This window comes from Rattus rattus, chromosome 2 (assembly GCF_011064425.1).
Source record: "Rattus rattus isolate New Zealand chromosome 2, Rrattus_CSIRO_v1, whole genome shotgun sequence".
NCBI classification, from domain to species: Eukaryota; Metazoa; Chordata; class Mammalia; order Rodentia; family Muridae; genus Rattus; species Rattus rattus.
Window position 1 is genome coordinate 76,435,108 of NC_046155.1, and position 27,779 is coordinate 76,462,886.

The following is a 27,779-nucleotide window of genomic DNA, read 5'->3' on the forward strand; positions in this document are numbered from 1 at the left end:
CAACCAGTAGCAGCAGAACCAAGAAAGATCTAGCTCAGGCTACAGGAAAACAAAAGTCACATTTTTCGTCTCCAGTCCTGCATTAATTTTACTACGACACATGCCGTGGGCCGTGGGTTGCCCCGCCGTGGGCTCTCCTTCAGAGAGCGAGAAGCGAGGGCGGCGGAAGCCGTTCCGGGAAGTGAGAAAACCGCGCGGGAAACCGCGTAGCTCGGAACGCGGCCCACAGGTGTCCAGGCGCCATGGCAACAGCGCGGGCGGGGAAACGGAAGTACTCTCGTGGTGAGCGGGAGAATACTCACAGTTCACCAATAGGAGCTCCATATTGGCGATCTCTCCGCCCTGGAGGCGGGCTCTGAGGGTGGCTTCCGGCGTGACCTCGCAGGTTTGCGGTACGTATGAAAGCTTTGGGGTGCTGCGGGGACCATAGCGGGCGTTTGTGGGCGACGGGAGGAGGGACGTGAGGTCGGCGCGGGCTTTGGCGCTGAATAGATATTGAGGCTCGCCAAGGGCACGGGTTGGAACACTGCTCCATAACAAGTTGTTTACTTTTAATTTAAGTTTTAAAAAATTGTGTCTTTCAGACATACTCTCGCCATATATCCTAAGCTGACCTCGAACTCGTGTAGCTCCTGCCTCCGTCTCCTCATGGGTCAGGCGGAGAAAGTGCGCCTTGTCACTGGCACTGTTAGGTGACAGCCACTTGTATCATTCTGTCCAAAACGACCACACCGCCTCGTCCCTCCCTTCCCAAGTCCCCCCTTTGGTTTGTGGAGCCGGTGTTTGAAAACCCTAGACTAAATGTGTTCAGAATCATCCGTTTGTCCGATTTTGGAAAAGTCTAGGATTCCTGTGTTATGTTGCACTTCTACTGATAACCCCAAATAACACCTCTAACCCAGACCAACTTCTCAAAGGGCAGACTGGAGAAGTGGAAATAAGCAACCTAGATCATGACAGAACCTTTGTTCTGTCTATCATTTACCTACCTACCTACCTACCTACCTACCTACCTACCTACCTACCTACCTACCTACCTACCTACCTACCTACCTACCCACCCACCCACCCACCCTGGTTGTCCTGCAATTCACTCTGTAAATTAGGCTGGCCTCGAATTCAGATCTGCCTGTCTCTTCCTCCCGTGTGATGGGATTAAAGGTGTACACCACCACTGCCCAGCAACCATGGTTTTTTTATTTGTCCAGTATTTTAGGAAAAAAAAAATAAAACAACTTGAGTAGAAGTGCCTTAAGAAGAGAGACTGCTTTTGTAGTACCATCCACTTCTCATCGCCTTCACCTGGGTATGTTTGTAGCCTCAGCCCCCTCCTGTGAAATACTGTTCCTCATGAGGTTCTGGTGAGTTTCAAACCAGGCTGTGCCATCAGAGCATTAACACTGCCTAGCACAGGCCACCCATGCTGTTTGTCAGGCTTCGCTTATTCTGTAAACACTTGTGTTTTGAAGTCCTTTGAGTGGGCTGCATGGATCTGTGGTTAGTCCTCTCTGTACAGTCCGTGTCATAGATAGTTGCCGTCATAGCCACAAGGCAGCATGGCTCCTGTGATCTTTTCCTCACTCATTTTCTGACCTCCTTTCCCCACATCACACCGTTTGACCTCTTCCTGTCACATTTCTCTCATTAATATTTAAGTTGGCTTTAAGTATTTTTATCTTGTAACATACTTATAAAAATAAAACGAACACCTCATGTGTGCCACCACTGAATTAAGAAATGTGTTATTTCATCCCCCCCACCACCATTGAATCTCCTCTGCAAAGTTTCCCACTCCTCTGAATTCTGTTTTCCTTGCGGTTGGTAGGCCTCACTGACTTGCTATGGCCTTGGGATGATCACCGTATACAGTTCTTTCAGTCTTTGGCATCCTGTGTGAATGTGTGACTTGCTTTTTTGCATATGGTATGGTTTTGTGTTTTGTTTGTGGTTTGTTTTGTTTTGTGACAGTTTCTCCGTATCCCTGGCTAGCCTGGAACTGGCAATGTAGACCAGGCTGCCCTTAAACTCAGAGAGATCCACCTCAGAGCAATCCAGCCTCAGAGTGCTGGGATGAAAGGCGTGCACCACAATGCCCGGCTTCCATGCAGTGTGCTTGAGCACCCATGTAGATGTGAATACCTTGCTTTTATCTTCACTGTCCTGGATTCCACAGTGTGATTGTATGTATTGCCAGACTTCCCTTACATCATGCCTCTATGAACAACATTTTCTGGGGCCAGTGTGGACACTTTTGTAAGGAATGTATATAATAATGGTGTTTGTAAGGAATGTATATAATAATGGTATTTCGGGGGACATGCACATTTGCTAGAATGTGTTTTCCCCCAGAAGTGGACGAAAGTCCATGCATTCCACCACTTTTACCCAGCTGAAGAGTCTTCCCTTTGCCTCCTGTCCTCACCCCTTGCCTCTTGTCTTCTCTCTCCCAGATTTATCTTATTTTATGTATGTGTATGTGTGTCTGGGTGTGTGAGATGCCCTCAGAGACCTTGGGTCCCCCAAGCTGGACTTAACAGGTGGTTCTGAGGGCCTGTTGAGGGTGTTGGGAACAGAACTCTGGTCCTTAGTAAGAACAGCACATGTTCTTAACCCCTGAGCTGTGTCTTTTTCTTTTCTTTTTGAAAGACAAGGGTCTCTCTATAGCCCACACTGGCCTGAAACTCACTTTGGACAGAGTCCAGACTAACTTCAAATTCATTCTCTCTCTTGCCAAAGCCTTCTGCCTTCTGGGATTGCTGGTGTGTGTTACTGTGGCCGTGTCAGCATGGCTTTTATTCTCTTGCGTGACCACATTTAGATCAGCTTTTTAATGTGTTCTTGTTTACACATCACCTCTCATGCCGCTTCTGCATCCGCTCTTCTCTTTATTTTTCTCTTCTTCTTGATCTGTAGGGGTCTTAGTGTATTCTGAAGAAGGTTCTTGTGGTTAGTGTATTTGAAACACCTTCCAGCATGTTGCCTCCTCCCCTTCCTTCCCCTCCTTTGGTATTTTTGGTGAGGTTCTATAATGACGTCAGCCAGGAGTGTATTCTTTTATGCTTTGTTCTGTGTGGCTTTCGTGTCTTCTAAGGACAACCTTTCCTACTCTGTATCTTCGTTAGCTGTGTAACGTGAGCACATTTTATCAACTTGTTTTCTTTGTGTTCTTACTCAATACTCGCTTTCCCCTTCTTCTCACTCCCCCTGCATTGATTGATGCCAGTCCTGGAAGGGATGACTTATGTCTCGTCCTCTTTTCTTCTCTCTTGCTCCCACCCACCCAAGGGCTGGGTTCACGAGGCCCTGCATCACCAGACCTGGCCAGAAGGGGTTATTATAACTGTAATCCTTAAATCCCGAGCAAACGGACTTTTCCTTTTCCTTAGTCACCCCTTGAGTATTGGCTTGTAGTCAGTCCACTGTGTAGTCTGGCTGTCTGGCTGCCTTGGTGTGTCCTGTTCTACAGCCAGCAGGGGAGGTGTGATTGTCCCCTTCAGCTTTTGTTGTCCTGCAGATCACATCTCCCTGTGTTCTTAATGCTCCCAGGCACTCAGCACTTCCTTTGGACCCTGTGTTTTTACCTCAGAGCCAGAGGACTGCAGGCTCTCCCACCCTATGGTGGATTTGTGTGTGCAGCCACAACCCTGATAAATTAACGTGAAGGTTTGTGAGACCTCATCATAGAGGCCTAAACATCTGAGAAATTCGAGTGTGTGCTTGTGTGACCATTGCCCTTTGTGATGGTCTTCATTTCTGCCAGTCCTTTTTAAAAAAAAAACCAAAGTGTATTTTGACTCATTAATAAAACCACACTAGCTCTCTCAGTTGGCAGGGCAGATTGGTTTTTAATCTTTAAATTGGTTTTCGTCTTCCTTTTCTCTTCCCCTCTCCTTTTCTCCCTTCCTTATCCCAGGGTTGAACCTAGGGCCTGGTGCATTCTAGGTGAGCTCTCTTGTTATTGAGCTGTTTTTCCTCATTGTTACCATAAATCTAATTGTGTAGCCAGAATTCATGCTGCCTGTCACGCAGAGGCAGAGATTGAATCCTTAAGCCATGATTATTCATTAAGCTGGCAATCTGGGAAGACAGAGCTAAAATTTAAAGAAGAAACATCTGAGACAGGCACGGTAGTTCATGCCTCTAACCTTAGCATGCTCAGGAAACAGAGGCAGGCAGAGACAGGACTATTTCTATGAGCTCAAGGTTAGCCTAGTGTTCATGGTGAGTTTTAAGCCAACCAGGACTATATTGTGTGAGCCTTAATCAAAAACAGACAGAAATCTGCTGCTTTCCTCTTTTCGTCTTAGAGTGCTAATTTATAGGACGGGGAAACAGAGGCTGTCGGTCACTCCAAAACATAGTCTTACACCTCTGGTCACATGGTCAGCCTAGCCTCCGAGACTCCGGACGCTTTCCTGGGTATCCTCTGCAGAGTTTTCTTTGTGTTTGGAGAGGGGAGGACCGGGATGTAGGCTTGGTTATGTGTCTGCAGTGCCTAAACCATCCACCCAGCCTCAAACCCATGTGCGCAGTGCTTACCCGGCCCCGCCTGCCTGGCAGGAGCAGGTGTTTTGATCTGCCTTGTGCCACATGTTTATCAGCTCTGATCTTTGTGGTTTGTAGAAAGATAAGTTTTTATTACATTTATTTTTGTATATACGCGTGTCTATGTGTGGGCGTGGGCTCACACAAGTCATAGTATTTGTGTGGAAGTTAGAGCACTTGCAAGAGTCGATTCTCTCCTCCCACCATGTGGGTCCTGGAGATTGAATTCAAGATGTGAGCCTTTGTGGCACATGTCTTTACCTGCTAGGCCATCTTGCTGGATCCAAAAGATAGCTTTTTGTGAGAGAGCAGAGGACTGTAGAAATGGCCCACAGTCCATATTGGCAGCTGGGGAGAGGGGAAGCCAGAGTCTGTTAAGGTCTTCTTGGCCATGTTCTTGGCAGTGTTCTCAGCAGCGGGTACCATACTTTTATAGGAAGAACATAGGCCTCGGCCTAGTTTCTCCAGGGCTGTTGAGTGAGTTAAGTGGTCCAGACTCAGGGTACAGGGTCCAGACTCGGAATTATCCTGTAGTGATTGGCACAAGTTTACTGCTTACTGTGGTACTACTCTGTCACCAGTTTTAATTCACTGAGCTAAGAGTTCTTGGGAGAACATTTCTCTCATCATTCCCACTTTTTAGTCTAGAAACTGAATAATCTGGAGACTTTAGTGGTCCGGCTTACCACTTTGTAAGTAGTTAGTTCAGGAGGGCTGTCAACCAGTGGTTCTGGCTCCAGAATCTCCAAAACCAATGGAATGGACTTGAGCTTACCCCTGTTCTTTTCACTTCTGGAGTCATCAGCACAAGCTGAACTTTGACAGTCATAAGCACTGCTTGTTTCTGAACGTAGTGGAGTGCCTTTGCTCCTGTGTGCACGTAGGTGATGGTGACACTTGTTTTTCAGCTCCTTCCAACATGCAGGGCAGCACGAGAAGAGCGGGAGCCATGACAGATGTGCATCGGCGCTTCCTCCAGCTGCTGATGACTCATGGCGTGCTGGAGGAGTGGGAGGTTAGGCGCCTGCAGAACCACTGCTACAAAGTCCACGACCGTAAGTGCTGTGTTCCTGCTCCCAGCAGCTCCTGCTGCTGGAATGATGAGAGCCTAGCGATGTTGGCATAACAAGTAGCACTGACCTGACCGTTCAAGACTCTGATCTCATCTTTCTCTACCTCCCGAAGTGACTGCCATTTAGTCCAAGAAGCAGAAGCCTGGGTTCTGAGTGTGTGGTGTTACAGTTCACAGCAAGGCTCCACTGTGCACTCCAGCCACTGGTGTCCATGGCTTCAAGGTGGGAGGAATGACTTACTCACAGGCTCCTGAGAGTTGGGGAGTGACTGAAGCCTAGCACAGGAAGAGTGCTGGGTGCCTGTTATTAGAGAGAGGACAGCCTGGCACATGAGCCGGGCACAGGCTGGAGCGAGTACCGGCTGTGTGCCCTGTGCTAAGCTTAGGCATTTGGAGCATCTCTGCAGGTCACGGGGAGATATAAGATGGCACTTGGGGACAAGGCTGGCACACACCGAGGCCTCCTGTCAGTGGGAGGACAGTGGAAGCAGTGAGGTCAGTAAGGAAGGTCCCATAGACTCAGGAAGCGACTGTTGAGTGTCCAGGAGAGTTTGTAAATGAGGAAGAGAGCTGACCCTACTTACGATGTTACTGTGTTAGGTTCTGGGAAAGTGCAAAATTATTTTCCTTTCTTAGTAAAGTACCAGAGTGGACTGGAAGGTCATGCTGTGAGCTCCAGTGGTGCTGGCCTTTGCATGGGAGGGTGTAGAAGAGGATGGTCAGTGGGAATCAGAGACACTTCATCTTATGCTGTGCTCCTTTAGAAAAAGAAAGTGGGAAGTGAACGCGTTATCGTGTTAGTGTTTTGTTTTTTCCCCTCCGTGTAGCCCTGACTGTCCTGGAACTCGCTCCCAGGCTGGCTTCAAAATTAGAGATCTACTACATGCCTCTGCCTCCCAGGTGCCAGGATTAAAGGTGCACCACCACTGCCTGGCTGCATTAGTGTATTCCTGACTGTCCCTTCTGACTGGTGGTAATGGAAATGTTTGCTTTTGTTTTGCATTTTTGTTTCCCTCCCTGTATTTCTAATTTTAACAACAACAACAACAACAACAATATGGCTTTTTAAAGAGTGAGCCAAGGCAGAAGGAGTAAGGAAAGGGGTGTGGGTAGAGGACTTGGAGGAGTGGACATGAGGAAAGCGTTCAGTTAGAGCTCTATAGAGGTAAGGTAAGGCCCATAGAGATGGGGGTGCACAGACTGAGAGAGGGGGCAGAACATAGAAACGGGGTTCCTTCAAGATACGCAGAGGGGAGAGAATGTAAGAAGGCAGCATGGAGCCTGTTTCAGTGGGCATGAGCCACTCTGGAACGTCCTGGGAGGGAGCTGATGCAGAGAAGCAAGCAGAGGCTGGAGGCCTTGAGCAGGCTGTCTCCTGGCCTTGTGTCATCTGCTCTGGAGCTCAGCAGTGCTCGCTGGCGTAGACAGGACACAGTTGTTTCTAGATGCAGTGCAGACACTGGGAGGATTTGAAGCAGGACCTGTGATCAGTGTCTGGGAACTGTCCTCTAGAAAGCCTGTGAGCATTATTTGCCTGAACAGCAGTGGAAGGGGAACTTGGTTGAGAGACTGAGCACGAGTGTCCCACCTGCCCTCCCTGCTGCAAGCCCCACAGAACTTCATGTTTACTACTCAGCATCTTCCAGGGATGGCCTGGCTGTGAGATTGCCTCTTATGCTTTTTCCCTCCCTCCCTCCCTCCCTCCCTCCCTCCACCCCGCCCCTCTGTGTGTGTGTGTGTGTGTGTGTGTGTGTGTGTGTGTGTGTGTGTGTGTGTGTGTGTGTGTGTGTGTGTGCCGAGGGTAGGGGTGGGAGTTTATGAATGCAGGTACACATGTGAAGTCAGAGAACAACCCTGGATGCTGGTCCTCTCCTTCCACCTTGTTTAAGACAGGGTCTCCTGCCTAAGGTTCCTGGGATTCTTCTGTCTCTGCCCCATTTCCCCATATGAGCACTGGGATTACGGATGTGTACTCCCTTACTTGGCTTTACATGGTTGCTGTGTATTTGAACCCAGTCCTCATGGTTTGTACAACTAACGTTTTCCCAGCTGGGACACATCTCCCTAGTACAAGACCATCTCTTAGCTACACAGCAGGTGTCTCCCCTCTTCCTTTTAGTGTCCTGTTGACAGGACAGTTTTGTGGAGCCATATGCTGCCTTAGTGCTCAGGATGAGAGTACTTTTGCCTTTATTTCACCTCTAAGTTGCTATGACCTAATATAGGAAAGTCCTGAAGAATTTGTCTAGGAAGTGATTTATAGCAGTATCCCTTTGTCTGCTGGGATATGTTCTGAGACTCCCCAGGCACACCTGAACCTAGGCTAGTACTAAACCCCGAGTGTTCTGTGCTTTCTCCTGTCTACACACACTGCACTGAAGTCTAGTGTGTGAGGGAAGGCACAGCAGGAGGCTGAGCAGAAGGCTTAGGAGCGGTAAGTCAAGTGAGTGTTTGCTCTTGTCTTCGTGCTGCCACACTGCCCTGTACTGATGGGTGCCTTGCAGCTGACATCAGGTGACTACAGCACCAGAAAGTAGCACCTTGGCTGGGGGAAGCCTCTGTGACTGCATGCACTCTGTCTATCTGTCTGTCTGTCTCCTCCCCCACCCCACTCTCCTTTCTTCTTCCTCTTCTTCCTTCTCCCTCTTCTCCTCCTCCTCCTCCTCCTTCTTCTGGGTTCTTTGAGACTGGATTTCTCTGTGTAGTCCTTGAACTCACAGAGATTCACCTGCTTCTAACATCAGAGTGCTGGGGTTCAATTTCGTGCCACCACTCCTGTCCAACTGCACTATTTTTCGTGCTTGTGTATGCTGAGGTAAGCAGGGTATAGTCAGGCTGTCATTCCCCGTCTGACATTTTAGAAAGAAAAGGGCCACTTCCCAAGAATTCTTGTTACTAGAGAGATTTTCAAACAATTGATGATAGAGCTAAATGATGTAAGATCAAATATGCTTACAAGACCCAGTCTGTTTCTCTTATGTTCTGAAGCACTGCCCAGGAAAGTCCCCTGCACAGTGGGACAAACATTGAAAGAGAAGTGTGGTACAAAGTAGCCACTACCCTGCCAGGGCTGTATTCACTCACACCAGACGCACTGCTTGTCCTGGTCTCTCCTTGCAGCCCCTGGGAGAATGTTTATTCCCCATTCTCCTTGATGGGGAAGAGTTAGATTTTGTCATGAAGTCCTGGGCAGAGCATCTGGCTCCTTAGAAAGAATCTGGAGACTTGTATATGTTGTTAAAGGACCTTGGATTCTATCCAGGGCTTATATCCCCATGCATGTACATTGTTCCAGTGTTATTGCCTGAGACTGTCAGCTCAGCTCTGTGCTAGCGACTGGTGACCTTGAGTCATGAGTCACATCATGTCTATAGAAGCCCCTTGCTGGTCACAGGCACAGGAAGTTTAGAAAACAGAGGTTTGAAGCTAAGTGAGGATTTCCACATGGGATCTAGGTGGAGTAATGGGACATTTCCTTCTCCAAACAGTCCAGAGAGGGACAAAATGTCAGCCAAGGCCAGTGAACTCCTGAGAGACTGTGGGAGTCCCTGCCCTACACTAGACAGGCTGCTTTGTCCATTCTCCAGGACAGGTGCCCAGCAGGTCTCTTAAGTTTGATGCTGTCTTTGCGAGAAAAGCATCAGATTCCACAAGTTAAAGGGTGACAGTCCCACACACTATCCCAATCCAAGGTGCTAGTTGTGAGTCTCAGGTCACATGCACTTTTGACTGTAAGTCAAGGGCTTTTGTGACCCATCTTCCTGTTAGCTAGTTTGCTAGACTGATTCAGTGCTCAGGAAAGTACTTTGTGTACCTTTGCTGGTTGGTTAGGAAGTGGGATCTCTGGTCTTTTGACATCATGATATGACAGCTTCATTTGTGGCTGTCCTGAGATGCATGTGGCATGTTGGCTGTGGGCTGGACATGCCTGCCACAATTGTATAGCTCAGACATAGGCAGATAGAGAAAATGTGGAGGGTGGGGTTTGGGAGGTGAGATGTTGTGGTGCTTTTGAGCCTTCTAAGTGTACACCCTCCCAGAACTTGAAGTTTCTGGGGTCCCAGTACTGTTTAGGGGTTTTATGAGGGTCTTATTACATAGGCCTGATTAATTAGAGCATCCGATCTATGATTAACTCAGTCTTTAATTCTTCCTCTCCCTAGAGTTTGGGGGATTCTGGTGCTGACACCATAGTTCTGGTGACCAGCCCCCACCTTGAAACTACCTAGAGCTTCCTCATTAGAACAAAAGGTGCCCTCACCCTGGAATTTCCAGGGTTTTTAGGAGTTCTGTGCCAGGGAGCAGGGGCAGAGGCTGGGTGTGTTTCTTGCAATGGGCTGATACTTCAGCTGTCCTAGCTCTCCTCTGTGCAGGGTTTCAGCCATGGCAGATTGACCAGGCTGAATTGGAGGCACATCTAGAATACTTCAGAGGTTCCCAGTATATCAGGAGAGTCTGTGTGACCAGAGAAATAACCCCTTGACGGCCAGAGAGTCAGATAGCTTCTGGGAAGACTGGAAAGAATTGCTTCTTTTAAGCTCAAGAGCCTTCCATGACTTTAAGTAAGAAATACAAATTGACAGCAGACTATTTAAGATGACTTAGTGGGTAAAGTCTGATGACCTGAGTTCAGGCCCCAGGACCTACATAGTGGAAGGAGAAAACCAACTCTGACAGCTGCAAAAATAAGCAAATGTGGAAGGAAAATAAAATACAGATTAGGGATGGAGAGATGGCTCAGTGGTTAAGAGCACTGATCGCTCTTCCAGAGGTCCTGAGTTCACAACCATCTGTAATGGGATCTGATGCCCTCTTCTGATGTGTGTGTGTGTGTGTGTGTGTGTGTGTGTGTGTGTGTGTGTGTGTGAGTGAGTGAATCTTTTGAGCACCAGTCTGACACAATAGAAGGTTCTACACTCAGCCTTTCACACACAACATTCTTTATGCTGTTTTATATAAAATTATCTTTAGCCTGTCATTAAGTGTATAGGAATCGTGAGTGAATTTCATATTTAGACTGGGGTCTTATTCTGAGATGTGTTGTTATATAAAGTCAGGTATTCCAGAGTCTGAGAATGGTCCAAATGCTTGTCTGTAATAGTGATTCTGCCCTGACTGAGTGAACTGTGGTGAGAAGGGAGTGCCTATGCCCTTAGTTTATAAGGCTCACATCATTGTCATGTCAACGGCATTGTGAGGACAGATCACACCCCATGGTTTACCATGAGCACGTTCAAGCTAATATTGCTGACTCTAGTCCAAAGATGATACAGCAGAATCAAGAGGGCTGATTTGAAGAGTGTTGGGTTAGTTTAATATTTGTCTTAGTTTTGGTTTTATTGCCATGAAGAGACACCATGACCACAGCAACTCTTATAAAGGAAAACATTTGAGTCTGGCTTACAGCTTCAAAGGTTTAGTCCATTATTGCCATGGGAAGCACAGCAACATGCAGGGAGACATGGTCCTGGAGAAGGATCTTGAAGTTCTACATCTTGATCCAAAACCAGCAGAAGGGGATTGTGTCTTACACTGAGCGTAGCTTGAGTATATAAGACCTCAAAGCCTGTCTCCACAGTGACATACTTTCTCTAACAAGGCCACACCTCCTAGTAGTGACATACTCTGTGGCTAAGTGTTCAAACGCATGAATGTATGGGACCATTTGTGTTCAAACCACCATAGTATTTGAAAAGTCAGCCAGGGAGGTCGTGTGGCTCAGGTGACAGAGTGTTTACCAAGTGCACATGACGCCTGGGTTCCAGCGCTGTACTACGTAAGCTGGACGTGGTGTGCACGCTTGTAATCTCAGCATTTAGGAGGTGGATACTGGAAGATCAGAAGTTCATCCTCAGCTACAGAGACAGTTCAAGGCCAGCCTGGGATACATGACAGAAGAAAAGAAAGTCAACTCATAAAATTATGTAATGCAGCCTATTAACAAATTGGGTTCCAGGCCAACACCACACACTCATAAAGGTTACTTAAAACATTTTACATATTTAAAAAGGCTGTGGAACTCTGTGCACTTTTGACACCGAGAACATATCTGTGTGGAGCAGGCACAGCTGAAGTACTCAGTGGCTACATGAGATGGTTGTAGAAAGTCGCTCAGCTTCTCTTGTACGAAGCCTCCTCCTGCTTAGATCCAGGCTGCTTTCAGGAGTATGCAAAAGCCTGTAAAACTGGGGTTGGGTCCTCTCCACTCAGATGAGGTGTCGGGTGACCAGTGTGTGTCTCACGGGGACATGCTTTAGAAGCATTGATGAGGGTAGGGTTGCTGTCCGGGGTGTGCTTGTGGAAGCAGAGGTCTGTGAGGTCCTTCCACCTTTCCCTGGGTTCTGGGAATTGAACTCACATTCTCCAGCTTCCATGGCAAGTGCTTCACCAACTGAACAGTGCCGAAGCCTGGGAGCCATTTGGAGACAGGGTAACCATCCATTCGATTCTCTGGCTCATCTTCCTTTAGCATTTCTCCCTAAACTCTTTCTCTAGGGGCTGCTGGTGCCGCTGACATATTGTAATTGATTTTGCTCTTAAGTTTTATGTTAATTTTTAGTAAAGTATAAAAGTTATTCTGAAGATAAAATATTTAGAATTTTAGACATAGAAAATTAAGAGTTGGCCTTAGTGGTGCATACCTTTAATCTTAGCACTCAGGAGGCAGACGGGCAGAGGAGTAGAGGAGTAGAGGGGCAGATCTCTGAGTTTGAGGCCAACCTGGTATATAGAGTGAGTTCCAGGGCAGCCAGGGCTACATAGAGAAACCCTGTCTTGAAAAAATAGACAAACAGATTGGTAGCTAAAGAGATTGCTCAGGGGTTAAGAGGTCAGGGATTGCTGCTCTTTTTTTTCCCCCCAAGATAGGGTCATTGTAACCCAGGTTGTTCTGGGACTTACTTTGTAGACCAGGCTGGCCTCAAACAGAGATCCACCTTCCTCTACTTCCCAAGTGCTGTGATTAAAGGAGGTGGCTACTCTTGCAGAGGACCTGGGTGTTTAGTTGCCAGCACCCATATTGTGGCTCAAACCAGTAACTCCAGTCTAGGCGATCCAGTACCCTTTTTTGACCTCTAGCACATATGATGCACAGACATACATGCAGACAAAACACCCCTAGACACTAAACAAACAAACAAATAAATAAATCTTAAAAAATTAAGATTGGAAAACTTTCCAGTAAGCCCAACAAACAAGTACCGGAAACCTGCTGTGTAAACAGTTTGGTTAGCTCAGTGTCCATCAAACACGGGAGTCTTCCCAGTGTTTGCAAACCTTTTCTGCTTTACCCGGATTTGACGGTAGCAAGCTGCTGACACACTTGCCCCTCTGTCCTTTCTCTCCTGGTGAGTCACAGTGTTGCTGCATTCTAGCTGAGTTCTGCTCTGTCATATTGTGTAAACACATCTTTCTGAGAGGTCTTAGTAACAGTTAGAAGCTAGCGCCAAATAAAATATTTCTTGTATTTTTAGTGAATGTATTGTACACCTGCCTCCTTGGCTGTGATGAGCAGTTTGTAAGCTCACCTGGGTCTGGGTGTGCATCCCCTGGCAGGAGTGCTTAGACAAAGTGGAGATCTGAGCATGAGCCATAGAAGGATCACTGTATGAAGTTCATCAGGAAAAGCTGTTGAGGGAAACGGGGTCTGGTTAAGAGTAAAGAGATCACCCTGAAGGTGGAACATGACACCTGGCTCCACTCAAGCAACAGATCGAGGAGGCCCTTCCACTGCCTGAGCGCAAGGTGCAGGAGCTCAGATGCAGAACCAGTGGCCTGTGCAGATGGGAACCTGCAGCCATTGTGACAGTGCATGCCTGCACCCACATCTGGCCTCAGGGATTGCACTGTACCTCAGACCTGAAGGAGCTGGGCTGCAGAGTGGCTGGCTGTGAGCCTGTGCTACACATGGATCGCTTGTCCCTCCTTGGGAGAGGAGTGTGGAGGCCTTTTCCAGGTCAGTGCAGGCTGCTGGCCTGAGAAGCTGGAGGCAGGCAGATCCATAGGGATGCACACTATAGTTGAAGGCTTTCAGGTGTTAGCTGTGTCCTGGCCACTGAGTCCGTTAGCTCTGGATGCGTGGTTTGTTTCCTGGACTGCTTGTTACAGTTGCGATCAGACACCACACATCGTCTAGTGGTGCTTAAGAAGCTGGTTTCCTGAACCAGGTCTGTGGCTTAGGGTGGCCGCCTGGGTTGCCACTCATAGTTAAACTTCTATGTATGGCTGCCCACTGCCTGCCTGTCCAGTTTCTGGAGAAGTGTGTTCATCATCCTGCGTCAAGTCAGAAACGACAGCTCTATCAGATGGCCAGGGAACAGGGTAGGTCCTTTTAAGTCTCTTCACAGGAGGGTTCCAGGCCACATCAGAGTCTGAAAACTGGTAGAGTCCTGTGGTGTGTGGTACCCTATAGTGGTCTAAGTCAGTTAACATGCTAAAAAGAAAACCCCAGGGTTTTGTATATTTGTTTGTTGTTTGTTTTTAATGAGAACCTGCTGAGGATGCCGTTGCTGTAGCCCGCCCTTTTGGTGGGATGCTGCTCCCACAGCGGTATCTCCTACCGTCAGCTGGCATTACTCTCATGAAACCTGAGAAGAAACTCCGTATCACAGATTCAGCAAGGTGAGGTGCTCTGGTTTCAGCTGGGCCTCTCCTGCTGCACTGGGGCACAGAGCTGTCACCACTGCTGCTTCTGTAAAGAGTAGATGGACACCTGTGTTCAGCAAGAGCTGGGTCTATGCTGACAAGGTCAGTAGTAAAATTCTGCTGAAAGTAGTCTGCATCTGTGACAATTCATGTTGCCATTCGGAACTCAACCAGGATGGGGAATGGCAGTGTGGAGCAGTGCTGCACAGCAGACCTGCGGCCAGAGGCGTGTCCCCACATGGATGTACTGTGCACATGGCATGGCAGTGCTCATGGGCATTCAGCGCACGGGCTGGACTGTTAGGTGCTCTGTCTCGTGCAGCTCAGTAGACCTGCTCACTAGGATGGCTTCGTTTGTTAAGTAGTGGTTGCAGCATGCTTGAAAATGGGCCTCTGGACAAAGAAAGCATCTAAAACCCGAACTAGTGAGCTGGATTTGGTGGCCCATGCAGGACCATGAGTAATCCATGAGGAACAAGCCAAGTCAACTGCACTCGTCCATGGCCTCTACATTGGCTCCTGCCTCCATGTATGCCTTGAGTTCCTGCCCTGACGTCCCCCAGTGACAGACTGTGATGTGGAAGTGTGAGCTGGGCCCCAGGCCCCACCCCCAGTCGCTTTGGTCTGGTGCTTTATCACAGCAATAGAAAGCCCAGCCAGGACAGCCCACCTCCTTAGCGTACCCTAGAGGCTAGCTACCAAGGGCCAGGCCGGCTACTTTTCTCTTTCTTGACTTGACTTCTGAAGATGGAGGAGTCATTTGGCAGTTGTGAGCCCAAGGATTTCTTTTAAACATGGATACATGGAAGAACAGCCACAGGAGAGGGTGGAGACCAGTGCAGGAGGCCCCGTCATTCATGTCGAAATACAAGGATGGCCCCTGTGTGATTTTGATTCTCTGATGCCTCACTGTATGTTCATCCTGGGGGGGTGGTTCCTGAGGGTCTGCTGAGAAAAATGAGCAGTGCTGTGGTGAACTGGCATGCTGGTGTGAGAACTGTCACATGTGTTCTGTGCTTCACGTAAGATGCTGCTCTTCTCTCGCTGCCCCTCACGGCAGGGCACGCAGCTGCACTGTGGTGCTTCTCATTTTTACACCCGAATGTCCAAAGGTCAAGATGGTCTTTTCTCCAGGACTGATGAGTGATACACTCTGAAGGGGGAAACCTCAGGGTCCCCATGCACCTCTGTGTCCTTGCAGCTTTTCCTTTGTTCCAGCTGAGTAGTTCTCAGCCTGTGGGTCTCAACCTCTTTGGAGATCACATGACCCTTTTACCGGCGATGCATATCAGATATTTACAGTGCGATCCATAACAGTATTGTAGTTGTGAAGTAGCAATGAAATAACTTTATGGTTGGGCTCAGTACAGCACAAGGAACAGCATTGAAGGGCTGCAGTGTTAGGAAGCTTGAAACCCACTGGTATTAAAGGGTTGAGCATTAGGAAGGCTGAGAAGCACTGCTCCAGCTGGACTCTGAACTTTGAGTCAGTTCTGCCTGGCACTTGGATCTGCGCAGGCCTACCTTGCTAGTAAACTCAGTAGGCGGCCTTCTTGCTGTCACTGGGCAAGTTGGCTCACAACAGTTTGGGCCCCTGGGGCTGATTTTTACTCTTATTTTCTCTGTCTAAAAATAGCATTTCCTATCTTTAGTGACTAGTTTAGAACAAAAATACTTGTTGGCCAGAGATTAGGGCAGCAGGCTTCCTGACCATCTGCGATTAAGTCCAGTGTGTAGTGAACTGTAAACCCACAGCCTATAGAAGCAGGCTGATTTAGCAGGAAGTACTTTAGTAAAGGCACACTAGATTCAGTTATACAAAAGGGAGAAAAACATCTAAGCCAGAGGAGAGCAGTCTCAGTGGAGAACTCTTGAATCTGAGAGGCCTGTTTTGTTTAGTGGGATACCGCCCCGTAAAGCTGGGCCCAGGTTCTAATTGGTTCTCTGTCAAACACATCCTAATGGGAAAGCAGCAGAGCCTTGTCCTGGGCCTTTATGGATCTTTGCCTCTCTGTGCCCATCTTGGGGTAGGACCAGACAAGGACTGAGCTGATGTCATGCGTGCTGAGGTCAGCCACTTGGCGTCTGGCACATCATCTCCAACTTCAGCAGCCCCTCCGGTGACTTCATCCAGGGTACTATAGTTTATCTGCTCCCCTCCCATTCCCTGGCAGAGCCCTTTTTTGCGAGTGAAGTACTGTGACAGCTCTGGGTTGTGGTGGGAGGAAGGCTCTTGGGTTTTCTCTGCTGAGGGGTATGGCTTAGTGCCTGGGCTAAGCATCCGGGGCTTGGCAGGCCAGCTCTATGTCCTAGTTAGGGAAACTCAAGTGAGCTGTTTACTCTCTTTAGGCAACAGTGTAGAAAGAGGACATTAATAACGCACCTGGCAGGGTGGTTGTAATGATAAATGTACCACACCGTGCCCAGTGTCCTGCAGGCTTTAAGGTACATTAATTATAGTCTCATGATCACAGCCTAGAAGAAGAGCAGGGACAAGTAAGGAGATAGACCCTGGTTAGGCCCAGAGCCCGCTCACCTTGTGGCGGAGCAGACCACACTTCACAATGCCAGCTGCAGGCTGCTGCTATTGGGGGAAGCAGTCTCTGATTGGAGTGCATGGCCCTCGGTGTTTGAAGTATGTGCCATTTTCTCAGAAGGGTCAAGATTCTGAAGAGAGTTTGGTGTGGGAAATGGTAACTAACTATTAAATCTTTCACAGTAGTATTTCATGACTGGAAATACTTGCCTTAGAGTCACTGGCACACTTGGGGGCACATGGGGTCACATGTAGCACTGCAGGTGTGCAAACTGTAGCTTCTTGGCCAAGACCTCCTGGAGCAGTAGAGGCAGAGCAATGACCACTTGGTGTTGAAGGGCTGCAGTGGGGGAAGCACCGCCCCGTGTAACTTTGACCCCAAGTGGCAGCACCCTCAGTCTTGATAGCACAAGAGACCCCAGAGCTGGCCAGCTTAGAATGGAGTGTGCTGAGAAGCTTCTGGAAGGACAAGGGGCTGCTTGGCTCCTAGGGCCAGGCTTGGGATTCCTGTGTGGGTGGCCAGATGTGGTGGTAATTGTGACCACCATGAGGTTGCTTGAGAACTCTGGAGGGCAGCAGTGGGAACTCTGGCTAGCTTGTCAGGGACAAGCCTGGCCAGCAGGTTATGGAGATTAGAGGGCACCACTGAGAGCCTGTGTAGACCATGTGGAGTGGTTAAGAGAGGGTTTGAGGTAAAAAGTGTTGGCTTTCGGAGATGAAAGGGAAGACAAGCTCACAGAGAAGCCGGTCTTTGCTGCTGGCCCTGTTGCTACCAAATAGCAAAGCCAATTTGGAGATAGTGAGGGTGTGGGGACCTTTTGAACATAAGATCATTGGAGGCGGCCACATGGATGTGGCCCTCCTGGGGGATTGTGTGAAAAGAGGGTCGATCTCACCCCGCCCCCGGAGTACTTGGAAAGTACAGTGTGTTAGAGTGCCTTTGATCTGCCCACAGAGTGCAGTTTTCTGAATGACACCTTGAGGTACCTCTTTGGTGGAAAATGTGAATTGTCCCTCTCAGAGGGAGGTGAGACTTGTTCTTAGTGTCATATTAGGTGGACAGGGCTGAACCTGTTCACAAAGAATCTTGTCACTTACCCAGTGAGTGATGCTGAAGAAAGTCAAAGTAGTAAAACTGATGTTATGAAAGACAGACTGATAGATTTGCTTAAGTCACACAAGTGGAATTTAGCTAAAGGAACACTGTCTCCAAAACACCCCAAGGGTAAGCAGTCTGCTAACCAGGCCTGTGGGAGATAAGGGACATTTAGGATCCTGGATGTCAATGCTTACTTACCAGGAGTGACCAGCCTTTAGGTCCCATTCCTGTAGCAAAGGAGACATCGCTGACTTAGAACCAGCCTTTAGGCCCATCCCCAAAGATGTACCTCTAATGGCAGCTCAAAGGAGGCAGTGCAGGACCACAGCCATCAACAGCCCTGTTTGCCATGAAGTCCCCTGTGCTCTATCAGGAAGAGCACTCATCTGCCAGGTGGGCAAGATGGACCCAGGTAGCAAGTATTGGAAAAAGAACAACACTGGTCTACATAAGAGAGAGTTTGGCAATGTCTTCTTCGCTGTGTAAGTCTCCCACCTGCCCCAGTGTATAGACTGGCAGTCTCCACCTGTCTCTGTTTAAATTGTTTTATGTGTGTCTTGGAGCTGGGACCTAACAGAGATTTTATTAAAGAGGCCAGCTTTTGTAAAGTGCACAAGCCTAGAGTATGTATGTTAGTAAAGTCTTGTTCAAGGCCAGTTATTCCTTGGGCAGTAGCCAGCGCAGGACACGCTCTTCCTTCATTTCTAAGTGTGTGGAGGGATCCTCACTGGGAAGGCATGCTGCTTCTATTACAGTGGCTCTTGAGCACCTGAGTCCCTTGCCAGAATCAGTGCCAGTCTTCCAAAGTTGGTGCCTGGGGCTCAGAAGGGGTCCTCACGATGTAGTCAGCCATCTTACATGCCCAGGAGAGTGCTTCACGGGAAGGCCCACTCGCCTGGGCTCTGGTGCTGGGGCAGCAGTGGGAGGTGGGACTGTCAGCTCTGAGTCCTGGCTTCCTTCTTCCTGCACCATTGCTTTCCACCTAATCACTGCTACTGATTTTCATTTAACTTGCATTTCTTAAACAAAGGGGGAAAGAGCTGATGTAGCACACATATGTTACTGGTATTGTATATGCCCTTATGCAGGCCTTTCCTTGCTACCTATATGACCTTTTGTCTTTTAAGCGGACTTTATTTTTATTTTACAAGGTTAGAAATGCCCACTTTCTGTAGGAAGCTAAACAGGGATCAGATCCCTGTAATGACCCTTTGACTGACTCTCCTTTCTAGGGCTAGCCTTAGTCCTCTGTGCAGTAGCGGGTTAGGGGTGGGGTAACCTAGCCTTTGTCCTGTGCATGATTTTGCTGATTTTATTATGGTTTAAAACATAAATAGGGCATGTTTTCTGTTTCTGTTTTTCCTGCAGTTTTTTTTTTAACCTCAGTGATTCTGTTTTTGGTTTTATTTTGCTTGTTTTTTTCATGACAGGGTTTCTTTGTGTGGCCCTGGCTCCTGAAACTCACCCTGTAGACCATGCTGGCTGTTGAACTCAGAGGCTTCCTGTGCCTCCCAAGACCTGGGATTAAAGGCATGTGCCACCACTGCCGGGTTTCCCAAAGTAATTTTAAAGTATAAATCTTGAAATTATTTTAATAAGTGAAAACAGGAACACTCTTATCTTTAAAGTATCTCACTGCAGAGAGGTAATTCCAGCATATGAACCTGGCCATATGCCTTCACTGTGTTAATAATGAAGGTTCTGTTGCCTACAGAAGGGCTGAATCTCCAAGTTGGGATGTGTAAACATGGCCTCTCCCTTTGCAGCCTCTCCTGGTCATTCTCACCAGCTAATTAGTATCTGTTCACTTGAGTCCCCTGCAGTACTGCTTCTGGATCTGCTTCCCTCCTCAGACTCATGGCTCTTAAAAAGGTCTCTGTCCTTGGCCTCCTAATGTTGGATAGCATGAACTTCTGCCAGAGCCAGGCTCCCATAGCTCATACCATCTCTGTCTGTCCTCAGAGGGCTGCCAGGGCCTGTGAAGGGTCAGTGGGAGGACACTTGGGCAAAAGCTGCTTGGGATAAGCTCAGAGCAGGGCCTCTTCTGCTGTGAGTGCCTCTCTTACCCTGCTATGGCTCTTTATTTAGGCCTGGGATGGCCCAAGACCTTCAGCTGTGTCCTGGATGGCTTCTTGGGGGCGGGAGCTGTGGAGGACCTGAAGCCTGGGGGCAGAGGAAGGACGGACACCCGTCTCAGTGGTTTGATAGAACAATCTCGGTGGCCTTCCTGCCTCGTTACACCCTCTCTGTCTCAGCTTATCTTTGAGCACTCTGGGAAGAAAGAAACCACACAGTATTGGCATTGGCCCAAGAAAGCCAAAACCTTTCTGGCTAGGTTGCTAGTGTGGTCAGGTGCCAGTGATTGAAACAGACTGTGTGTGCTTTTCTGACAAATCTACTCCCACCCCTGCCTGCTTACTTCCAGGAAATGCTACTGTAGATAAGCTGGAGGACTTCATCAACAATATCAACAGTGTCCTGGAGTCTCTGTATATTGAGATAAAGAAAGGCATCACAGAGGATGACGGGAGACCCATTTATGCACTGGTATGTGAGGCAGTGCCCTCTTGTGGCATTTTGAGAAACTGGCGCAGAGGGCTCTGCAGTAGCTCATTCCTGAACCACTCTTCTGAGAGGGAGGAGAAAGGGATCAATTTTGTGGTGGAGACATGGCCTGATCCTTATGTGGTTTATTTTTAGGTGAATCTTGCTACAACTTCAGTTTCCAAAATGGCCACGGATTTTGCAGAGAACGAGTTGGATCTGTTTAGAAAGGCTGTAAGTACTTCTCATTGCTGTGCTTCTGATGGGAGGAAGTAGAAACTGCAGTTGTGGGGGTCACTGTCATGCTCCCAGCTTCCTGGGTCTCACAGGGAGTGGCAGGCTGTAAGCTACCTGCCAAACAAGTCACCTGAGAACTTGTTGGGGTGCGTGGGTCCTGGTTTCTGCACCAGAATGCTTCAACCTAACCCTGTACTTTAATGAGGTGCTCACTGAGTGGCTGACGTGCTAGGGTCTTGTTCTTCCAACTCTGGTAGCAGTTTGCTTAGCCCATCTGCCACACAGCTGGCTAAGACTGGTTCTGAGTCCTGGAAACACATAGCAGTCATTGGAAAGGTAGGAAAGGAGCTTGACTGAGCCCTTCAAGGCACGTAGACTTTCTAGTTTGTTCGATGGTTTCATGGTGCTTCTAGGCTGTCAGCAATGGGGTGGAGAATAAAGCTACACAAGGGCCACAGCCCTGTACGTACATAGGATACCTAGCACCTGTCCTGCCACGGGCAGAAGACTTAGGGAGTGTGCCTGGTGAGTCCATGCAGCTTCTCCTGACCCATACTGCCTCTGCTCCTCTGCTGAGTGAGGAGAGGTGTTGCCTCATGTGCCCGGTCATTTGTTTTTCTCCTTCTGGGAGTTGGAGGCAGGGCAGGAACGCTACTCTGGGATGGTGTGACAGGAGTTGAATTGGACATGTCTACTGATTATACTATACATTCTCTTCCTAAAGGGCTGTCTGTACCGCTTTGCCTGTGTTGAGGCCATTTTAGCCCATCCGGGCCAGGGCTGGCTGGAGGCCTAGGTGCCGCGTTTGTTATTCAAATAATGAATAAGGCACCTCTTTCTCTTGCAGTTGGAACTGATCGTTGACTCAGAAACTGGCTTTGCTTCTTCGACAAACATTTTGAACCTAGTTGACCAACTCAAAGGTAAAAAGATGAGGAAGAAGGAAGCGGAGCAGGTGCTGCAGAAGTTTGTGCAGAGCAAGTGGCTGATTGAGGTACCCGGCGGCCTCCCCTGTTCACTGGAAGTGCACACTATGTCACAGCAGTTGAGGCAGGCCCATTTGCGGTCCCTTCTCTACTCTAAGCTTTCAGTGACCTATGAGAGGACAGCCTGTGCTCCCTGACACTCCAATGGTCTGTCTTGGGTGCTGCAGCCACAAGTGGAAGAGGCCGGGATCCATGGAAGGTCCATCCGAGTGAGCTCTGGTGCAGCCTGAGGCATTGTGTGGTGGTGTGAATGAAAACGGCCCCAGAGGCTCATGTTTGCATACTTGGCTCCTAGCTGGTGGAACTATTTGGGAAGGGGTAGGAGGTGTGGTCTTGTTAGAGGAGATGTGTTACTGGGGTGTGAGCTTTGAGGTTTAAAAATACTCCCATCATCCCCGGGTGCTCTCTGCCTCCTGCTTATGGATCGTGATGTAAGCTGTCGGAGACTGCTCCAGTGCCATGCCTGCCTTGCCTGCCTGCCGCCATGCACCTGCCATGGTGGTCATGGTCTCTAGCCCTCAGAACTGTGAGCCCTAAAGTCAATGCTTTCTTCTATAATTTACCTCTGTCACAGCTGTGCCTGGAGATAGGAATCCCGGTGTGGGAGGGGCAGGTGTGAAGTGCCCTACTGGGCCACCTGCTATTGGAGGCTTCTAGAGTTCCTGTTGTGACAGCATTGCCAGTACTGTGCTGCTGCGGGCCAGTGCTCTTGGCCCTTCCACTTAGGACACTGACCTTAGAGGTGCAAGGGGTACATGCAGACACAGATGGCTCTGGGAGGAGCAGGATGTGTGGGGAGGCTTGGCTGGAGCAACGCAAACGCCCCCGGTTTTTCCCCAGGAAAGGCACTAACTGTTTCCAGAAGCCCAGACCTGAGCTCGTGTTGGCCCCATTGATCACAGCTCTGCCCCACACATGCCCCAGTTTACTGCTAGCCACATGATCTCCAGCTTCTCCTGTGGTAGTCAGTGATGGCCTAAGGGTGATGTTTGTAGATTCAGTCACCACCCTTCACTTCCTCTCTGAAAACCTTGGTAGAATTCTAATCCGAGGCATCTGCTGGGAAAAGAGGTAGGAGTGGCCATGGGGAGTGAGGACCAGCCTGGGATAGTTTGTCCTGTGAAGGCTGTGTTGGCCTCAGCTTGGTTGGTTTGCCTATGCTGACCCCTGCCAGCATGCTGCCCAGGTAACAGCCTAGCTGGGTGCTTGCAGCACACACATCAGCCACTCAGTTTCTTGTCCTCTCTGCGGTGGGTTTCTCAGTGTAGAATGTTCGTGATGTGCTCTGAGGGAGACTTCGAGAGCAGGGGTTCTGGCTTCATTGCCCTGTTTCAGAATGTGCTTGACAACTGCAGTGCTCAGTAAATGCTTGGATGACTGGGCCAGCAGGTGAGGTTCCAGAGACAGTGTACCTGAAACTCCGAGATGGGAGTAGAAGAGGTTCCTCACTGAGCTCCCTGGGTCAGCTCTTGCTGGCTGGCAGGCCACAGAGAGGAGGGTCCCACTTCCAGCTTCTGAGGTCTACCATGGTGTCCACGGCACCCAGACCCGTCCTTCTGGTGCCTTTCAGAATGAAGATTCTGGTGTGCCCTCTGCAGGCACAGCTCTGAGCTGTTACAAGGGTTTAATGGGAGTCCTGAAGAAATATGTGAGCTGCTGTGGAGGGGGAGCATGGAGGCCCTCTATCTCGGCACCCATCAGCCCCTCAGTCTCCTTACCCTTGCGTTCTTGTTCACCATGTGTCTGGTGAAAGGTGGCACAGGCTCATGTAGTAGAGGGTGTGGTTGGGACAGCACCGGGCTCCTCCACTATTTGGGCAGGGCTGCTGTGAGATCTGTGAGGGATTGTTGACAGGGTTGCTGGCTGGTCCCTGCCAAGCCTTCCTGGGCAGCCAGTTCCTTGAGCAGAGGGACTAGGTTTCAGAGTCATCGTTGGCCTCTGAAATGCACCTTCCCACAATTTTATTGCTCAAGGGCATTTTTCCTCCCTGGGGTCCCTGTCTTGGCTCTGAGGTACTTTGTAGCTGGATGGTCAACTAGGAGGCTCTGGACTGGAGGGTGATGGGTCAGGCATCAGAGCCTGGTCCACATCTCCCCGTATTCTAGGTTGGCTCCCTCTGGTGGGATGCAGCCTCAAGAGCAGGGGAAGGAGGTTCAGGGAGCTGGGTGAGTAGTGGGCTACCACATGGATCTGGGATCTGTGACAGGTAACACCCACAAGACTGAGACTAGCTTGGAAGTTAGCCATGCTCCCAGCACACTTGAGGAGGCTCCAAGTCCTTGTCTGCCTAGGAATAACTACTGCTCAGGATACTAGTGCTTTGTGTACAAAGGCCTTTCTACTTCTGAACTCCTTTCCCACTGCCTGTTGTTGCTCCTGACACTTGCTGCTTTGGTCACCAGGCCCCCTCATAAATTCCCTTCTCCCACCCTACCACTTCTGCTTGGAAAGGAAGCCTAGCTTCCCAAGCACCCTTCTTCCCCACTGTGTGGTGGATGGGGAGGGAACTCAGGTAAGACATTAACAGCAGGACTATCCTGTCAGGCTGTCTCCTCAGCCTCCGTCTACTACAGGGCCACCTTTGTGTGTGGCCATCCTGTCAGCTTCCCTCTGTCCACTTCACATGCCCAGGACTCCTTGCCGGCTCTTCCAGCTCCATCTGTAAAGAGGCAGGCAGGGTTGGCAGTGTCGGGCAACATTGGTTAGAAGGGGTCAGGAAGTGGGCACCCGGCTGGGGTTGTCTTGGGTTACCCACCAGGAGACTGCTCTTCTCCCTGGCCTCTGTCTTCTCTTGCTGAAGACACTGACTGTAACTACCTTGTGGGTGGCTGTGAAGATGGGGTCATTGCATCTGTGAAGGCAAGGGAGGTTCTGAGATACGGCGATAAGAAGACTCACCTCCATTGTCTGTTTGACATTCAGTTTCCCTTTCTTGAGGTTTTGCTAAGGGGACTTTGCTGACACTGTTTGGCTGGGCTTGGTGACAGCGTGCAGTGACTAGAGCATCCAGACCTAGTCCTCCCGCTTTCTGGGCTGTGGGACCGGGAGAGTCAGCAGTGAGTTAGCTAGCATGAGTGTGTTGTCTCCCTGCAGAAGGAGGGGGAGTTCACCTTGCATGGCCGGGCTATCTTGGAGATGGAGCAGTTTATCCGAGAGAGCTACCCAGATGCCGTGAAGATGTGTAACATCTGCCACAGCCTCCTTATCCAGGTACTGCAGGCAGCCGTGGGAGTGGGGTTCTGATGCTCAGCTCACTGGACCTCCACTGTTAGATCCCTCAGGATATGGCGCCTTCAGGACAGGCCATGGTGCTCCTTACTGATCTCCCTGGCCACCAGCTCTATTGCTGGCTGAGAGCTTTTCTGTAGAAAAGGTCTCGAGTCTTGGCAGCTCTGTGACGATTCTCTGTACCTGCCATTCTGCTTAGCTTTGCAGGCCTCCACAGTCCAGCCAGGCTGGACGCCTGAGTTGCTTCTCTTGATTATCTTGGGCAACTGTGCTCCATACTGATCTTCTATGTGTGCATCCACAGGGGCCCATGATATTTCTATGTTTAGATTCTTGGAGGTGGAGTCTGGCTTACAACATGCTTCCCTTTATTTTAAAGCATGCGAGACATGTTACCACTTGACCTACTGCAAAGCTGTATGCCTCTTGTCTCCCGCCAGGGACTCTGGTCAGGGAGCCTGTGCTTGGGTCTACAGGGGCCTGGCGGGGAGTGGTTTTCAGCATCTCCCACCCATGACGACTTGTTCAAAATTCTGTAGTGAGGGCCCTACTGTAAGGGCTTGGGTTTATTTCCAGCATTAAGTTGGGACCTGGAAGTTTAAACCCTCCAGCCTGCTAGCCATTTTCTTGCAGCTTTCTAAAGATTTGTGAAGTTGAGAGCTGTACTGGCCCATGGTCATCAGGCTTTCTTGTTTCAGGGTCAAAGCTGCGAGACGTGTGGAATTAGGATGCATTTGCCTTGTGTGGCCAAGTACTTCCAGTCTACCGCTGAGCCACGCTGTCCCCACTGTAATGACTACTGGCCCCACGACATACCAGGTAAGTGGCCCCCAGAGTGCTCATGGGATGGGGGTGGCTGTCTGTGGGATCTCTGTTCTGAGGCTGGGCCCCAAGAGTACCCTTGGAGGGAGAGCTGAGGAGGACTCTGAGCATGAAGGTTATTGTTGGCAACCTGCTGAAGCACAGGTGAATACTGCCTGCCTGCCTTGTTCTACAGGGCTCTAGAATCCAGTAGAAACCCCAAGGCTGTGAGAGTCCCAAACAAGGCTGTCCTTATCCAGGGACAGGGAAGGGAAAGCCACTCCCCAGCTCCCTCAGTGCTCACCGTGCTGTGGGAGGAGGCTTAGCAGTGATACGACCTCTCACTCATCTGTGTGATCAGTCTATTCCCATGCTGCTCACTGTGTCTCCGTGCTGTTTTATACACAGAAGTCTTCGACCCTGAGAAGGAGAGGGAGGCTGGCATCTCCAAGTCGAGCAGAAAGTCCTTGCGGACCCGGCAGCACTAGCTTTGTCCTGCATCGTTCTGGCTTTTGGTGGGCTGACTCTCACAGCCCATTTAGAACTGCTGGACTTCCCTTGTTGGTATCTGCTCTTAACATGTTTTTAGTAAATGTTTCCCAATGCCGCTGTGCTCTGTAATCCAGGGCTTGTGTGGGGCTGGGTTCTCCTTGGCGAGTAGAGTGAACTGGCCCTGGACAGCAGCACTGGGCAAGTGTCTCTTTGTCTGGCTCTGGGTGCCTTTGCTGTGTATTGGTTTTAGTCCATGGTATTAGCCTTAGTGTCCACAGCTATAGTAGGGCCTTACTCTGGCCCCAAGTACAGTAGACCCCTGCAGGCTGGACTGGACTAGATTTGTGCTGTTCCCATGAGGCCTTTGTTCCCCATCAGCCCACTAGTTACCTCACCAAGTAGCCTGAGAGTTAGTCCAGCCTCTTTGCCCCTTGTGTCTACATCAGGCTGTTCTCAAACCCTGTCCAGACCAGATCCCACCTCGCCTCGTTCCCAGCTGCAGCAGCTGCTCTGCTCCTGGCCCCACTCCCCCCCCCCCCGCCCCCAACAGTCACATGCCACACCCTGCTGCAACCCTGGTTTGATTTCAGATGATTGCATAGAGTTAGGACTCAGTGAGGGGTCTCACCTGCTCACCTCAGCCTTCCTTTCTCAGCTCCTCCTCTTTGGTCCCTGGCCTCACCACCACAATAGCCGTTGCCCTTCCTTGATCAGCACTTGTGGCACTGTGGTTCCCTGCCTGCTTCTATTCACTCCAACATGTCAGGACCCATACTGGCCCAAATGAGGAGGGACATGCTAATGTTCCTCTGGAGAGGCTTAGGCTGGTGGTTCCAATGATGTCACCAGGTCACCCCACTTTTTACCTCTGTTGAACTCTGGCAGGAAGGCAGAACTGGTCTAGAATAGCCAGGGCTTGGAGTTGGGGGCTCTGGGTTGGGAGTGTGAGTCCTTGGTCCTAAGATCCCCTGCACCCTCACAGCCTTCAAGGTGAAGCTCAGGAGCAGTCCCTCAAGCCCTACCCTTAGGACTACACTGGGCAAGGTGGTTCTGCAGTCCCTGCTTTGGGATGGCCAGCTGTCTGCTTATTCTGTGTGGCAGTGGTACAGCTTAGGCCATCCCTGCAGGTGACCAAGGAGCTCTGGAGATAGCAGAGCCACCCACCTGTCTCCATGCCTCTGCCCTTTCTCTTATTATGGAACCAACCAGTCAGTGTGAGCATCCCACAGGACTGACACTCCCACCCCAGACCCTCCCCTTTCCAGATCCTAGTCTGATGTTCATCTATGCCTTTACAGTAGCCTGCCCTGCCCTCTGGTCCCTGTGGTGCCACTGTGTGGGAATTGACTGGACTAGGCCCTTCTGTTGCTGCCGGCGCACAACCTTCCCACTTGCAGGCCTTTGTCTACACTGTGGCATCTGAAACTGGTTAGCTGGCGTCACTAACAGCCAGTACTGCTCCGGCCACACTGTTCCTTCCTGTCCCAGGCCTAGTTGTCCCTCTTGGGCCTTGTCCTACTTCACTCCTGTTGGTGTGAAGTAAACTCCATGACCATAGGGATGGGGAGGAGAGACTTACTTCTTGTTACAGCCTTC

General features: G+C 49.7%; 1 protein-coding gene across 2 annotated transcripts; it reads left to right on the forward strand.

The window, feature by feature from the left end:
* Window positions 1-269: 269 nt before the first annotated feature.
* Nsmce1 (NSE1 homolog, SMC5-SMC6 complex component) lies at window positions 270-26,303 on the forward strand. Of its 2 annotated transcripts, none has more exons than XM_032892693.1 (8): window positions 270-392; window positions 5,454-5,600; window positions 20,321-20,442; window positions 20,596-20,673; window positions 21,524-21,670; window positions 24,756-24,872; window positions 25,589-25,709; window positions 26,100-26,303. In XM_032892693.1, the coding sequence occupies exons 2-8, from the start codon at window positions 5,465-5,467 to the stop codon at window positions 26,177-26,179; spliced, it is 801 nt and encodes a 266-aa protein (XP_032748584.1). In that variant the 5' UTR covers window positions 270-392; window positions 5,454-5,464; the 3' UTR covers window positions 26,180-26,303. The 2 variants fall into 2 exon arrangements, with proteins under 2 accessions (XP_032748584.1, XP_032748585.1); XM_032892694.1 differs by lacking the exon at window positions 270-392 and adding an exon at window positions 1,287-1,306.
* Window positions 26,304-27,779: the final 1,476 nt, after the last annotated feature.